Here is a 17,731-nt window from a genome sequence, read left to right as displayed (position 1 = left end):
TTATAATAATGCAAAAACATCATTGTTTTTTAAATTTTAATTAACTGACGTCAAACACCTGAGGAATTATTTAAAACAGGCTTCATAATACGGAAATACCGGTGGTTAACTCATTTTATAATCCATTCTGTTTTACATTATAATATAGAAACTTCATGAGTGACGTTTGTTCATGCAATATCCTTTATTTAATCGAAATCTGATGTGGTATTAAAGATTTCGATCCAGAAAATCGGGTCCGGAAATCCACAGGATCCGCCGCAAAAATGGCCAAATCCGAATTTTTTTTAAATACTTACATACGATATACACAAATATTTTGTATCCTTGCAAAAACCTTTTCTAGACTTATTTCGATTCAGCAAGTAAAAATTCATCTTGCATTATAAATTTCAGAATATAAGTACGCAAACTATTTGTGGTTTCGTGGAGAAAGTGCAGTTTTTACTAGTACTAAAATAATATTATACATATTAACTTATTTTGAGTAACAGACCTAATCACGAGGACAAAAGCAGGGGCAAATCCCAATGTATAAATGTTATCAAAAAGTAAACTTCATTCTTATATCACGCTTGACTTCCAGGAGCGCTTAAACTCCACGTAATTTTAAAATCTGCATAAAATCGCTTCGTGATTGAACCCGCATGATTTGAAATGGTTTTCATAGGATTTTAGAAAACTGGACTTTGGTAGGAACCGGGTTATGTTAGGTCACACTACCTTACATAATTTATGTTAATATGTAACTCTAATACATAATACCTACTTATAAATCCAATTGATTTACATGTAATATGTGAGTTATTTACATTAAAATAATCATTCCTTCAGTGTAGAAACATGCGGAGGTAACACTGCGCGTATTTATTTATTAGTTTATAAAAATTATAATAAAAGCCCAATGTCGGTAATTTTGGGAGGAGCTGTGAAATTATACCAATATCTTAATGATGACATTGCAGGTAAGTGTTTTATTTTTTTATTATACATAGACATATAATTAAAAAATATATATATTGCAGTCAGCTTCCTGAATAATAGATTACCTGAATTACAGTGGCGAAGAGTCCATATCACCCCATTCGTGCCGGCTTTCCTTTCATAATTTATGTAAAATCTAATTATCATTAGAACAAACTGCAGACCACATTTATGCATATTATTAGTACTTATATCTCGGGTTCCCTTTCAGAAAATTACATTCTTGGCCACTGCTGGTTTACTTATTCATTTTACTTTAACCGAAAGGAAATATCAATAATAATAAGTAAATACCTACTCATTTGAGTCATATCTTATATATAGGTACGGCAGAGTGACCCCACTGTACCTGATGCAGCTTACATCAGGAGTTCATATAGAATGTAAACTGACGAGAAAAAAGAACTAGGTGTAGGTACCTAAGTAGGTTAACAAATTTACGAATAATCGAAATTAAAATATATTTCCGGATTTGGTCCCCCCCGTGATCATGAAGGCTGCAAAGTCTTTTAAACGTCGGGAGAAAAATAAAAAACAAAAAACCGCGATAGAATCCAAAAAATTAGTTTAATTTCAATGTCTAACATTCGCGTAAACATAAGAAATCATTACGAATAATCATTAACGCATCGTAGATTTACGCGGTGCAAATCCTTCACACATTCGTGATCAGTCATTGGACATCCATTGAGGATTTTCCTTATGAAACTGGACAGTATTTTATACCACCTACAGAAGAAAATTAGAAGAATTGTAATATTTTTTATACCTTTTTTTTTCTTTTTTTTTTTTTTGTCGCGGAGACGGGCGGACAGCCCCCTGCTGCCCGCCGACGACGCCCTTCGTGGCCCCTATAAGTCGCCTCTTACGACAGGCAGGGGATACCGTGGTGGAATTCTCCAAACGCCCCCATTCTACAGGGCGGATATTTTTATAGCTAAAAGTTAGATAGATATCTATCTATGCTCTTTTGCTAAAATAAGAAAATATCTTTGATGTATTAACACTAATAATCATCATATAAATCATATTAATCATGGTAATAATATGTGATCTTATTCAGACCCTAGGACTCAAGAATGGTTCCTCATGAGATCACCATGGGCGGGACTAGCCATACTATCAATTTATCTGATGTCAGTACTCAAATGGCTGCCCAACTTTATGAGCAAGCGGCCCGCCTACGAGCTACGGTCAATTATTGTGATTTATAACATAATACAAATGTTTGGTTGTGCGTACGTGTTCTACCAAGTAAGTAATCTGCTTAAATTGTTGCTTAAAAAAACAGTCCGCAGCTGTCGTGGCGCTAGTGTTGAATACACTGTGAGGCTATGACGGGACCCAATTTCCATAACCAACAGAAATATTGGTTTTGTTAAAAAAATACGGTTCTGGCTGACGTGGGACTGGATAAGTTAAAACACCTGCATCTTAATTTGCTGTCCAAACAATGTCTCTGTGTTGGGATATAAAAAAAACACTTAGAAAACAATTTAACATTACCTAATAATATACTGGTTACAATTTTTTGATTCGGTGCCTAAATAAAATTTAAAATTGTTTTCCTATAATTGTTCGGGTATTTATTTAACTTACCTAGCACTTTTAAATATATTTCCTACCTATACACGTCGAATTGGTGACCTCCTCTTTTTTTTAAGTTGGTTAACAATTACGAGTACCCACACGTTGGAAGCCATTTTTCAATAATTTTTAATGACGTTTACTTTAGGTTACTTATCTTCATTTTTAACCAACTTCAAAAAAAGGAGGAGGTTCTCAATTCGGCGTGTTATTTATGTTTGTTACCTCAGGACTCAGTCATTTATAAAACGATTTGGAAATTAAAAATTAGTTCAGTAGTTTTGTTTTTGCGTATATTCTTATTACTTACATGCAATCACGAATTGCCGTTTGTTTAATTAAATCATATTGTATATTTGGTGAACAGAGTATGAAACTGGGTTGGCTGAGTCACTACAAGCTGGTCTGTCAGCCGCCAGACGAGGAGCCGCATAGCGTGGACTACGCATGGCGTGTTTGTTACGGTTATTTTGTACTCAAACTCATGGATCTCCTTGATACGGTAATCTAAATTGTCACATATATTATTATGTATACTGTAATAAACGGTACAAGTTCTAAGTACAGATCAAATGTGGTGGTGGTAAGCTTGCGTATGTAAAGATCAGACTAAAATATATAATAGCCGTATGGCACATCCAAAGCCTATAGGCAACGAGCATTAACTAAGGAACCAATTGCGCGAACCATTTTCGTATTGGACGTCAAAACCTATCACGGGTGTGCTCACGACTCGTACTTCTATCTGCAACACACATGATAGCGAAAATATAATTAATTCATTCAGTGCTGATAGATAATAATATAATATCAGCCCTATCTTTTATACTGCCCACTGCTAATTACGGATTGGCAGACTTCACATATCGTCAAAATTCTTATAGAAAACTTCTTAGGTATACAGGTTTCCTCGCAATGTTTTCCTTCACCGTTCAACCGATTGACCGACACAAAGAATACTCACATAATTTTAAATAAGTCAAGGGCATGCCTTGGATTTTGAACCCGCGGACATTCGCCTGGGTAATCCATTTAGTAGTAGTTTTCTTTTAATATACTTATTAGCCTACTGGCTATCGTCGCTCTTGCAAGATAAATAACCGAAACTCGCATGCGCTTGCGTAGGACTTTTAAGTAAGCCGTCGCAATGGTAGTCGGGATTAAAGTGGTATACTCATTATAAGTATACAGGTTAATAGGTACTATATTTACTTACTTAACTTACATACATTTAGATGTGTTTATTTCTTACTTTTTTTATTTTAACGAACATTTGCGCGACATTTTTTTATACGTTTGAACTAGGCCTATACCAAAATGTGACTACCTACTTTTCAGATCGAACGCTTTCCAAACTTTAACCCCAATTTGGTTATTAGATTGTTGGTGTAGTATCTACCAAAATAAATAACTCTTAAGAACAATAATCAAAACTAATAGAATAACTCAAAACTTACAACTTAAACTAATTGAAATTAAACTAATTTTCGGATTCTATCGCGGTGTTAGTATTTTATTTTCTCCCGACGTTTCGAAGACTTTGCAGCCTTCATGGTCACGGGGGGGACTGAGGTGTTGTTCATCCGTAAAGTCAAAGTTACAATATCTAATAATAGATATAAATAATAATAATATATAATAATAGATATAGTTAATTTATGTAGATTTAACTTAAACTAATGTTTACCTAACTACCTAATTTATCATTCGCAACGTTGTGGATACCTACATGGATGTTAATTTCAAACTGCATACATTTAAATGTTAATTAAACTTCATGCTCTTTGAAAAATAACTGCGACTTGAATATTTGTATTGTTAACAATATGTCCAAGTGGTTAAATCTACATAAATTTTAATATATGTTGCAGGTTTTCTTCGTATTAAGAAAAAAACAAAACCAAGTATCATTCCTACACGTGTACCATCACTTTGGAATGGTCGCAGTTTCTTGGGGCATGGTTAAATGGTTGCCAGGTAATCTAAGAAGCAAAATCTCCTTATACCTACGAAAGATTAGTATGATGATCCTGTGATGTTGACTTGATGGTCTTCTGTAAAATGTTTGAATATTAAGTATATATATTGACTATTGAAGACTGCCTCGGCAGTCGGCAGCGTGGTTGAAACGGCGGTACAAAACCGCTGTGATATTCATTTTCCTATGCCCCGGCTTCGAATCCTGGGCCACGAAGTGATATTAGGTTTTTCCGCAACAGCAATTAACCCGAAGTATGGAATTTGTGCCAGATCCCATCCCATTATCACAGAATGGGACGGAACACAGCTAGTGAAAACAGATGCCCTGGGTGCCCTTTGCCTACCCCTTTAGCGATAAGGGTGATGTTTTTGTTACGTTCAAACATTTAACATGAATTTAAATGAATTAAGAATTAACTAACCTTATTACGGTTATGTGGTTCGAGTAAAAGCTTCCGCGGACCGACCTCCATATTATACAGGCTGTTTTTTTAACTAGGATAGTATGAGTTCCAAATTATATTTACTTATCGTGATTAATTTTAAACTAAATTTTTAAATGTGCAGTACGTATAAACTTATTAAAGTCTGAACGCTAGAGCCTTTGCATTATCTTGTTGAATAGTAAAACATTTTACTCAATTGGACTAACTTTTTTCTTCTTATAATGTATGTATTCCTACATAAAACACTTAACTTCACAACTACATGGCCAAAAAAAATACCATGCCAAATTATAACTAAAACAGTTTCTCAGTACCTCCTATTGTTTGGATTTCCTGAAACTGTCCTAGTTAAAAAAAAACTCAATATGTGTAGGTACCTACTCTGTAATCAAGTGATAATTTGCCGCTAAACTTTTTGTGAATGCAGGTGGTCACGTTACATTCTGGTTACTCTGAATTCGTTCGTACACGTAATCATGTACATGTACTATCTCCTCACGATCTGGGACAAATCATTTAAGAAATCCATCTGGTGGAAGAAATATGTCACACAAATTCAAATTGTAAGTACCTCATTAAATATTTAATAATAAAATAGTAATTTCAGTAATAGATCTTATTGCTCAACAAATCTGAGTTCATCTTCGCATATAATCTTTTAAATCAGTCAAAAGATACTCCAGAAATGTTTGTTTCCCAAAGAAACTGGTATAGAATTCAGAACATATTTCAGAGTATATTTATACAATGAAGCTAAGTCCATTAAAGCAGAGCGGAGATGAACTAAAAAAATATTAACAAGATGGCTCGTATTTTACCTTGAGAGCTAACAACAAGCTTTCAAAGCGCTTTTTTTCTTCCTACTATGCCCGTTTTAAAGAATATAGATGGCGCTCTCAACACGCGTCACTACTAACGCGATGTAATTTTTTTTTCACGTCATTGCCTGTATTTCGGGTTTAAAATTTTTATAATACGTCTTCTCATATTCCAGTTGCAATTCACATTACTACTGGCGCATTTCATAGTGCTGACTTTTATGAAAGATTGCAATTACCCTCGAGAGCCGGCCTACCTTCTAATTCCACAGAACTTATTTATGGTCATACTTTTCTTAGATTTCTACTACCGATCGTACATAAAGCCTCCCCAGAAGAATGCTTAGATCAACATATTGAACTTGATGCGTTATGTATTTAAGTAAATAAAAAAATATAATTTTCAACTCAGTTCTGTATTTTATTTCTACATAAATATCACATTTCGCAGTAAGATGATCTACATGAACATTGTCCTTAAATATATTGAACATCGCAACAAACTTGTTAGCTAAATTAATTTAATTTAACAACTTGTTAGCTAAATTAATTTAATTGTTTATCTGATTGTTTTTTAAGTGTCTTATATTTTTTATATTTTTTTTTATGATCTCATGTAACTTACCTGTTAGTTGTTATTATCAGAATGTTAGGGGATTGAGGTTAAACACTTCGAATGTGTTTCAGCAAATATTAAAAAATAATTATGATGTTGTAATCTTTACTGAGACATGGTTGAACAGCAGCATATTTGACGCTGAAATATTTGACCATCGGTATGTAGTTTATAGACGTGACAGAGAAACTTCACCATTATTTAGTGTTAAAAAAAGAGGCGGTGGAGTGTTAATTGCCATAAAAAAATCTTATATCTCGCGGCGAGTGTGTGATTGGGAGAGCGACTGTGAGGATATCTGGGTGACATTAAAGTTAAATAACTCTAACAATGATTGTCTTACAATAGGTGCAATTTATTTACCTCCGCCTGTCACTCAACATTGTTTTAGAAATATATCTCGACAAGTGTAGCGAAGCCCTTCAATCTGCTGGTAGGAACATAGTCATATTTGGAGATTTCAATTTAAGCGGAATAACTTGGGATATTAGTCACGACAACACGCATACTATACCAAACAACTTTAGTAACTGTATATTAAAATGTAACTTAATTGATTTTATGTCACTTAATAATATTGTGCAATTTAATAACGTGACAAATTCTAAAGACAAAATATTAGATTTAGTATTGAGTAATGCAAACAATGTAATTAAAATAAGTAAATCCCTAGTCCAGTCAGAGAAGTCGACATACTACACCCACCATTAGATATAACAATTACTTACACACAAATCATTGATAGAAAAGCAGTAACTTATTCGTGTTCTAAGCCAAATTTTCGAAAAGCAAACTATGAAACTATTAACCTAGAACTTATGGGAGTTAACTGGAATTATAATATGCTGCAATGCCAAAATGTAAATGAAATGGTTGATAAATTTTATGAAATCTTAAGAAAAATTATAACTAAATGTGTTCCTTTTGTCACAAAAAACCGAGATAAGGAGCATCCTATCTGGTTTACACCGTTACTTATACGAATGTTAAAACGCAAATATAAATATCATCAGAAATTTAAAAAATACAGAAATCCTCTGGATAAATTGGAATTTGAATATTTACGTGAGGACTGCGATAAACTACTTAAAGAAAATTATAATAGTTATATTACATGTATAGAAAGTGAAATTATAAAACCCTAAAGTTTTTTGGACGCACATTAAAAATTTGCGCAAAAATAGCTCGAACTATCCACCTACCATGTACTTGAATGAATTAAAATCTAATAATTTGAACGATGTGTGCGATTTGTTTGCAACGCACTTTTCCTCCGTTTACGAAGTCGACTCCCCACACTGAACCCGCGGGTGTGACTGTAAGTGGTGAATGTGACCTTCACATAGATATGCAAACAATCAAACGTGTCGTTAAGCAGCTTAACTTAAATAAAGGTGTCGGTCCGGACAATATTCCTCCTATATTCATACGTAAAACTATAGATAATCTCCTAGTTCCATTACACGCAATTTTTAACACATCATTATCAACTGGGATTTTTCCTGATAAATGGAAAGAAGTTAGAATTGTTCCGGTTTTAAAAATGGTAAAAAGACTCGATCTCTAATTATCGACCAATTTCTATTCTTTCTACTCTTGCAAAAATTTTTGAATCTTTAGTTTACCCGTATATTTATAATTTATCAAAAAGTCTCATATCACCACGCCAGCACGGATTTATGTTAAAACGATCCACTAATTCTAATTTGTTGGAATATATGGATGATGTAGCTCAGTCTGTAGATGGTGGCTATCAAGTAGATGCAATATATACTGATTTTACAAAGGCATTTGATAAAGTAAATCACACAATACTACTAAAAACTTAATAAATTTGGTGTAGAAGGCGCACTACTGCGTTGGTGTGAATCATACCTTCAGAATAGAACCGCCACCGTCGTAATAGATGGATGTGCGTCCAAGTGTTATGTAGCATCTTCTGGGGTACCGCAAGGTTCGAATCTCGGTCCTCTTTTTTTTAATGTATATATAAATGATATTACTAATTTATTTCAATATTCTCAATGTTACCTATTTGCTGACGATTTAAAGTTAATACGAGTGATAAAAATGTAAGGGATTCTGAACTATTACAATCAGATTTAAATAAACTTATGGAATGGTGTTGCATTAATAAAATGTACTTAAATCCATTAAAATGTTATCATATAAAATTTACCTTAAAACGAAATCTGATCTACACTAATTACAATATTGCTGGTAGTATATTAAAAGAAGTACCCTGTGTTCGCGACCTAGGAGTTTATATGGATACTAAATTAATTTTTCTTCTCATATTGACGAAATGCTTAGTGCAGCTTATAGATCACTTGGTTTTGTGCTTCGTAGTAGTAAAGAATTCAAACAGGTCTCTACTACAATTTTACTTTACAATTACTATGTTAGAAGTAAGCTGGAATATTGTTGTGCTGTCTGGTCGCCCAGTTATAAAATACATATACAACAGAATCGAAAGTGTCCAAAAAAATTCCTAAAACATTTGGCTTACCGTAGATACATTCCCAGAAACTTAACATCGTATCAAGATAGGTTAATTTACTTGAATATGACTTCTCTTAAAGTTAGACGTGATACTTTGAACATGGTGCATTTACACAAACTATTAAATAACAAATATGACTGCCCCAACTTGTTGTCAAGATTTTGTTTAAGTGTACCCTCACGCCCTCCCCGGCGGGTTCGTCCTGTGCTACAAGTCCGTCGTTGTCGAACCAATGTAGGAAGACACTCACCCATCCCTCGTCTGTCAGCTCTCTATAACCGGCTGTCTATTAAAGTAAAAATTTAGACATTTACCATGATTCCTTGTGTACATTCAAACAAGCTATTTTGGCAAATATTGATGAGGTATAATATGCATTCTGATAATAATAAACTTTAATATTAGTTATTAGGTATATAGTATATAGATTTATATTATTAACTATTTCTTTTTTATTTTTATATTATGTTTAAATTATTTTTCTAACCTTGCGCATGTTGTGGTTGCCTGTAATTAGAATTGCAATTAGTCCAGATGTTTTTTTTTGTATTAGTTACTTGTATGATATATTGTGAATTCTGTTGGTGATCCCTAATAAATAAAATAAAATAAAATAAATAAGTAGTTATATGCTATATCTTATTTATAAGGCAACTTGTTACCAATATGAAAAATTTAAAATAATCACTATAAATTGCAGCTGAGCTTAGCTACGTGCAAGTTTTAAATAAAGCTTATAACTTATTACCAAAACATTTTTTTTAAAAAAGTATCGTAAAAATAGGTTATATACCCCTTTGAGTAACACTGGCCAAGTCATATGATTTACTGAACACACATAATACCGTCATTGTACAATAAAAAATAAAAAGACTTACACTTTTACTTACGCTACTTACATCTTATACTGGTATTAATAGTTATATAAAAATTTCAGTTCTTACCGTGAGCAAAGAAATACTAAACAATATATTGCTTCAATTTTATTACCTTCTAAAAGCGGATATATTGAATAAAAATAAACGTATTTAAAAATACTTTGAACACAGCCTCGTCAAACACAAGACTAGCTCAGACGAGCGAAAAGGTTTTGCTTCACGAGATCTATGACGTTGCTCTCGCTGAACGCGTCAATAACAGCTTTTGTTAAACAAAGTGTTGTGGTGGCGCCATCTACCTCTTCATCCTGCAATGGTCTGTCCATATTGGCATATTCCCTGAGATTCTGTTTTATCAAATTGATAAGCTCGTCTGTCGTTATAGTGGCGGCCACTTCAAGATTGTTGGCTTGGTTCTCTAGGAGAGTTTTGAGATCATATTCCTCCGTCACGGAGGGCGCGGGGTCCTCCTCACATGTCCTCTGCCGCTTGGCACGACGTAGCTTACGCCTATTATCTAAATACGCGTTGGCAACAGTCTCTAATTGCAAGAATAATACTGCCAGCGGCGTATCTGATATATCGTCCTGAAGCAAAACATTCATTTATTTCTTGAATCTAATTTCACCAAGTAATTTTATCCCTAAATACAATAAAATTGCAGCGAATGCAACGCTTGGAGAAGATGATCTAATATGAATGACGCAAGCTCAATTTCCCGTGACTTCCGATGACTTAATAGACATAGCCACCTATAGCGAACGTAACAAAACCAGCTAAACAACATCGCTATTAAATGTACAAATGATGTAATCCATGACCGCTAGCTATCCTGGCGTGGAATGATATCAAAAATGTGTCATAAAATTGCACAAAACTTTAAACTCCTCACCTCATTTGGATTCACTATCAACTTCGCAGTTTCTTGCGGTAGATCCTTACATATCTGAGCAACCAATATTTTGATCAAAGCCTCGGACACCTGAGCTGAACTATCTTTATCCTGTAAACAATAAAATATATTCCAACATTTAGGTCATGCAAACAATTAATTTATAATACACTTTATAATTCATTGAATTTATAATTCAGTTCATTGTCTTTAGACAACTACAAAGATCCAACGGATATCCTTGAAATAACGGAAGGAACAAATCTGCGATATAGTAGTCAGTATCATAACAATAATTAGATGGAATAGGATATGCATGACCGAGAATTTTAATTGGCGCATATTACACATCACGCAACGGAACATACATGTGGCAGCCAGATGTTGAGAGCGATGTTCACAGGCTCCAGGTTCTGTACGTAATGCCACCAACCTCGCGGCACCAGCAGCGCATCACCAGCCGACAGTTCCACCATTCTAGCTCCTGTCACACCTGCAATCAAAATTATACAAAAATGCAGAGGACTGTTATTTCCCGCGGATCCGTCCGCAAGAATTGAATTTGGAGAGGAACTGTACGTAATTCGTAATTGTAAACTCTCATAAAGGAGGGCATTTCCATTCCTAATATTACTTAAAAGTCATTCGTCACCAATACGTTAAATATCGTAAGTACCTAGTTCGAGAAAAGTCATTCTTCACACTTAGCGCCTCGCAACGTTACATTACACATCACCGGATATTCGTTGCTGTATTTATTGTATGTTATGCGACAAAGTATTCGGGGAAATTGTAATGATGGTAGACAAAAACCTTTTATATGAGACTGAGTGAAAGTGACAACTGCGTAAGAGCAAAACCTAACAGCTTATTAATAAACATCCATGGAAGCACAAACTATATCCTAGGGAGGTTTTTGACCTTTAAGGAGTAGAAACATCAATCGGGTGGAGATTAGGCTAAACAGTGTCAGTGATCCTATGAAATGAAACAAAATGCTACCACTTTTTTCACATCCTGTTTCTCAGAAGTTAGCTGCCTGAGAGTACCACATGTATCATACTGCAGGCAAAATCTTCCAGATAGTAGAGCTAGACACAGTTACGACTACCATTTCTGACAGTCTGAACATCAAAGAAGACACCATATTGTAGTTTTTTGGGAAGGCGTCATTTGCGAAATCGATAATTGTAAGGTGCACATTTGTCACTGTATGTCACGCCACTAGAGTGACCAGTCAACTACTTTATATCAGTGGACTAGGTGCCAAAAGGTCACTGTGACAAAAAATTAAATCAGCAATGGTTCTACTGAAACTAATTACAATTGGCACGGGCACACAAATGAATCACGTCTCGCGCAAAATTTGTTTCAAATGGCTTGTGAAGCGACAGCTCATTAGCATTACAATCAGGTGTGCTGTCATGAAGAACATCATAATAATTTCAAACACTTAATCTTACAACTACTTTTAGCTATATACAGAATCTTGTTTGGTATATATTGTCAGTGTTCATTCTAATAGTTTAAATGGTTTACTGATGGCTTGTTCTTATTCCACATTCCCACTCAATTGTAAAGTTGTTTAAACTTATATAAATTAGTTTGCAAAACAAAAAATTAAGCAAATATTTTAACTAGGCACCTGTGTGTCAATCTAGCATCTCTGACATTCCAATTCTGGACAAATCATGTATTGTATAAAACAGTAGCGAAGCGTCCACACAAGTCCTACCGGGTTACCTTTGTAAATTAATTAAAATAATAAAAGAAAAACATAACAAATATAACTAGAATAATAATAGTATACTCAAACAAGTCATCTTATACTTATTCAATTAAATCAATACTTCAACGATAACGGTACATAATATCAATTCGTTAAATCGTAACTCGCGCGCAGTACTCGCGCCTTAGTGTTCGAAGGAAACCCGGCCGCGCGTAGCTTCCCTCGCAATATTGTTGTCTCTTTCACACGCAGCGCGGTGTCTTTGTCTAATCTTTTGGAAGTGTCGTAAAAATACATGTGTGTGTGCGTAACCCGAGAATTTGCGGCTTCACGTTGAGTCATTGGCGCGATTTTTTTTAATAATTTAGAATGTATTAATTAGTCTTTTTGTATAGTGTGCGTTATTAATATTTGTTGGACTCTTGTAGGTACCTATGTTCAAAATAATATGTGATTATTTTTATAATTTAGAGTTTAGACTTGTTTATGTTAGAAGGAAATTATTAAGTAATACGATATTTTACTGATTTGATTTTTATTGTGAAATGCGTATTACATCTGTAGAAAAAAATATTTCTTCGGGTTCTCTTTTGAAAATTTTCACCCTTCGCCACTGGTATAAAAAAACACACATCTCATGGAATGGACATGGGCTGAATTTTCTTCTTGTCTGTTTGAATTAGGTGAAATAATTATAACATGCATAACATAAACTCACCATTAAAGGCATCAATATTTATTGGGGGCAATAAAAGTTCAGTTCACTGTACACACTAGATTCTTCATAAGGCACTCTGGTTGACTTCATGCCACCCGTTTCTGGCGGAAACAATATCCAGCGTTTCCTGAAATAAAACATATACGCATACTTTTGAAACATAATATTACCATTATTGTAACATTATAGTATTCATGTAACCATAGCCAAGCCTCTATTAGTGTGCAGCTGGCAGATATCAACATAACATGACATAACATGTCTACTAAAATATTAAATTAAAGCGTTTGTCTGAACATGCTAATCTCAGGAACTACTAAACCTATTTAATTTTTTTTTTTCACTAATAGGAAGCTTATACTCCTTAGTGGAACACTCTTTTTCCTGTGTACTATAGGTTACTTTTTCATTCTGGGAGAACATTTATCTTAGAGTAACTAATTCATGTAGGTGGAGCCGCAGGCAAAAGCTGGTTCTAAATACAAAAGCTGAAGGGTTTTTGTTTCATTTAAATGATCTACAGGCATGATACTAAAATATTACTATAAATGAGTTCATATTCATAACATGTAATTATTTTACACTAAGTAATTACTCATGATTCACATAATTAAACATGTAACAATCTTATATCCGTGGCATTAACTATAATTTTGCTTGCACGCAAATAAAAACTCACTTTCCATATAATTGTGCAACAATGTTCACTCCATAAGTGTCCTGGTGGGCAGGTGTGTGAGCTCCTTACTGCCTACCCACAGAGTTGTGTCTGTGGCACCCTTGCCAGGATATCCAAACTGCTTCCAAGATATATCCTGCAAACAAACTCACTACTCAATATTTCACACATAGAATAAGAATATATCATATTTTGAAATACTATGAATTCTCTCTGATCAGTGACTCAATTCTAATTATTAATATAAATATACAGTATTTTTATTACAATATAAACTTTAATAATAATATTTTCACATCTAAAGATGCACAAAGAACCCAACAATTTAAAACAATGTCTAGATTTTAAAGTCATTAACATACAAAAAACCTAACCACAAAACTGATTATAAAATAATCTATGGTACTAATATGGTAACATATTCTATCAAATAAACAAATATTTTTCCAAGTTGGTTATCAAATAACAAAGTTCTAAGGTAACAAACATAAAAAAATACATATTGAATTGAGAAACTTATACCTTTATTTAAGTTGATTAAAGTTCAATAAATATGAAATTGAATGACATTAAAGTTTAAAGTATGTAATCAATAACACATTTTTTTATGTTTTATATAATTAGCCTGCAATTATTTTAAAATTCCAACAATAATGAAGTATCCTCTGTCTTTTATAGCCACCTTTTTTTTTAATTATGCTAAGTAGTTGTTTTAAAATAATCATAGATTTTTTTATTTTAGTGTACTTGCTTCTGTAATTTATTTCACAGTACTTCTTTATGTAAGAAAACATTTATGATGAAGTGTATAATTTCTCAATGAATTTGTTTGTAATAAATCACTTAATACATACACATCTTTGCAAACATATTGATATCATAAAATGCACAAGAATTATTAATTTTAATTAATCCATTTAACTTCCTTAACTTAAAGATAACATTATGTAAAAACGCTACTGAGTTATGCTAGTACCTATTGACGACCTAAAATCTTTTAATATTGAAAGAATTTCAAAGAATATTATTGTTATGAAATTCCTTCCTCAGAAAAAAAAAATATAATAAGAATCCTGTTTGCTACTTACTTACCTTATACAATTCGTCATCTCCAGTGAACCACTGATGAACGTACTTGTAGTCGAAATACATCCAGTCGTCGCTCGTGGGCAAATTGTCTACGAAATTCTTAAACGTCATATTTTTCACCTTGCACCTTCTTTCCCAGCATGGTTCGTCAGATATGAAGTCTCGTTTCATACAGCGAAAGGGAATTTCCTTGTCGCCGAACACTGAGCACCATTTTTCTATATTCCATTGGCATATCGACCAGTTATCTACGAATCCGCGAAATACTATCGGGGTGCTAGCTTTCGCTATTACACTACGAACAGCTTCCTCGTTTAATACCGACATTTAAAATAATCACTATTATATAAAAATAAAACAACAGTGAATTTAAAAAGTAGTGTTTGTGTTAACTTTGAATGATTCAAAATGTATCTGAACAGTTCGCGATTAACAAAGTGAAAAAATTGTTTTGACATATCAGATTTGACTTTGACATTTAATTTTTTTACGCAGAGAGCAAAGAACGTTCGTTTCATTAGGCTAAATTTTCATGCAATATTTATTATATTCAATTATCTTATTTCTTACTTAAATGCTTTTTATTTATAATTTATAAATGTTAAAGTTTGTAAAAATATTTAGATGTTTGTTCGACGTAAACATAGAAAGACCATCACGGGTGTGTATGAAGTTATGCATACGGATAGAAAACATACTGGATTAACATATAGATTACTTTTTATCTTGGTAACTTTCTCCCATGGTAAGTGAGGTTTTTTTTAAATATATGGCGCTGGCATCATTCATCTGGTGCAATAAACGGATACAATGTTTTAGTAACTTTTATAGGGGGACAGAATGATCACGCCGGCGATGCCGCAAGCAAGACCTAGTGGTGAATAAGGATAACATCTTTAAAATAATAATAGGCTAGTAACCAAAAAAATCATTTGTTTGTAAATGTAGTTTATGTGAAACGGAATGAAATCAAATATATTATTATCGAAGACCTCTGAAAATCTTGAGAACTAAAAAGTCACCCTACTAATGATATAGATGCTATCATAGTAGTTAAGTATTGCCTATTAAGCTCTTCATTCAGTACGGTGCACCGCACCGCGACTTCGCTAAAAAGATTTGGGACTAGGTTCATCCATAAATTTCATTTCATCTTCATTACGTGTCTGAGGCTTAGGGATTATGTAACCGATAGTCGATACCGAAGTTTAAGTGACAAGATCATTTGTTTTGTAAGTACTTTGTTCCAAATATTACGCCATTTTTTCCGCCTTCCAATATGCATTGGATTGGCGTAGCTAAGGGGAGGGCGGCCTGTATGAGCAGCTGGTGCCAACGATAGAATAATGTGTCTATGTCTACACTCTGGAGAATAGCTTCGTCCAGGCGATCATCGACCCGAGTCGCTAATATTATATTATACACATCGGCATATCGACCAAAAACCACAGTGGCCTTTTTCGGCCTATAAGTGACGACCCTGGGATATCCTATTGCACAAAGATAACTGCGCAGAACCGTCTCTACCCGATGACGCCTTGCGACCTGTCTCATTTATTAAGGGGGGGCTAAAAGAGCCCTCGAATTCTCTGGAATTCTAGGGCTCTTGCCGGCAAGAGCGAGCAGAGACGCTCTTGCCATCTAGGACATCGGGTAACCCAATACCCGTGTTGTCGACTGTGTCAGGATAGCCTGAGTGAAGTAGATGCGCGTAATAGCTCCTCCCCTGCTCGCTCCACGGCCTCCACGAAGTCCCATTTAATCACCTTTTACAACAGGCAGGAGATACCGTAGTGGAATTCTCTAGGTGCCTTCAATCCACAGGGCACAAGGCGCTGGTCAGTCGTCAATACGGCCCCTCCTACATCTCCCATGTCTGCAGGCAAGAGCATTATGCTCACGATCCTGCTCGCCGCTCGCCACGTCGCCATTGCTTTAAGAGCACTATGCTGTAAGACCCAGGCTGGGCAATCCTCGAGAGTGTCAACACACTCTCGAGCCGGCTGTGAGGCACAACTGTGCCCTCACAGTCGTTGCCACAATGGTGACTTACGGCAGTCTCCTCTATTCCTATCCGACACAGGAATGAGCCGAAACAGTCATGACTCGTCGGGACGTAGGTCAGACGGAATATCGGCGCACCAGATGTCAACATCCCTAGACGATCCATATCCAGTCAAATCTTATTTAAAAATACCCTGCCTACACTGTTTTAGCAATGAGCCATGAGGCGACATAGGAATCGAATCTGGACTTGGTATTTAATAAACATAAAGATACATACATACATATTTTATTAAAAGAAAAAACATTTGAAATATGGAATAAACAGAAACTAGTGGAATGTGAAAGTTTATGAACATGGATGATATTTTAGTCTTCGGACACTGGGGTCCGTGCCCTGTTGGAAAATGCATGGTTACCCTCATACCACCAATAACTATAAATCAGGCTCTAGCCACCCGTGAAAATTAATAAACCTAAAGGTACTTTTCTGTGTTCACGTTCTATCCGCGAGGATCTGGTAGGTATTTTATTTTTTAAGCATAGCGGTTTAATTTGATACCCAAGCCATCTAGTTACAAAATCGGAATGGAAATTATGCAAAAATTTCGTGGGTATAACTATATCTCTATATAAAATTACGGTCGAATCCATTTAGTAGTTTATTAAATAGGTACATACCTACTACATAGTAGATATTACACTGTATATTAAATCTACAGTGTATGGGACAGATCTACAGTACTTATAAAAGAAATAGTTTCGTTAATTACGATACAACAGTGCTCTATATAATGGGTATACCCCA

General features: G+C 34.4%; 2 protein-coding genes across 2 annotated transcripts; one reads left to right on the top strand and one right to left on the bottom strand.

Annotated features, from left to right (window-relative positions):
* Positions 1-788: 788 nt before the first annotated feature.
* Positions 789-6,226, top strand: LOC115453870 (elongation of very long chain fatty acids protein). Its single transcript, XM_030182597.2, is given in 7 exon segments — positions 789-965; positions 2,048-2,238; positions 2,939-3,073; positions 4,443-4,548; positions 5,425-5,436; positions 5,439-5,560; positions 5,992-6,226. Coding segments are annotated over 7 exon segments (798 nt in total). The 5' UTR covers positions 789-904; the 3' UTR covers positions 6,163-6,226.
* Positions 6,227-9,902: 3,676 nt separating this feature from the next.
* LOC119189231 (HSPB1-associated protein 1-like) lies at positions 9,903-15,383 on the bottom strand. Its single transcript, XM_037438324.1, is given in 8 exon segments — positions 9,903-10,399; positions 10,705-10,815; positions 11,073-11,197; positions 13,152-13,170; positions 13,173-13,278; positions 13,831-13,897; positions 13,900-13,966; positions 14,923-15,383. Coding segments are annotated over 8 exon segments (1,218 nt in total). The 5' UTR covers positions 15,247-15,383; the 3' UTR covers positions 9,903-10,000.
* Positions 15,384-17,731: the final 2,348 nt, after the last annotated feature.

This window comes from Manduca sexta, chromosome 13, assembly GCF_014839805.1.
Source record: "Manduca sexta isolate Smith_Timp_Sample1 chromosome 13, JHU_Msex_v1.0, whole genome shotgun sequence".
Taxonomy (NCBI): domain Eukaryota; kingdom Metazoa; phylum Arthropoda; class Insecta; order Lepidoptera; family Sphingidae; genus Manduca; species Manduca sexta.
Note: the sequence above shows the minus strand (reverse complement) of the source record. Positions and strands in the feature narration are given on the sequence as shown.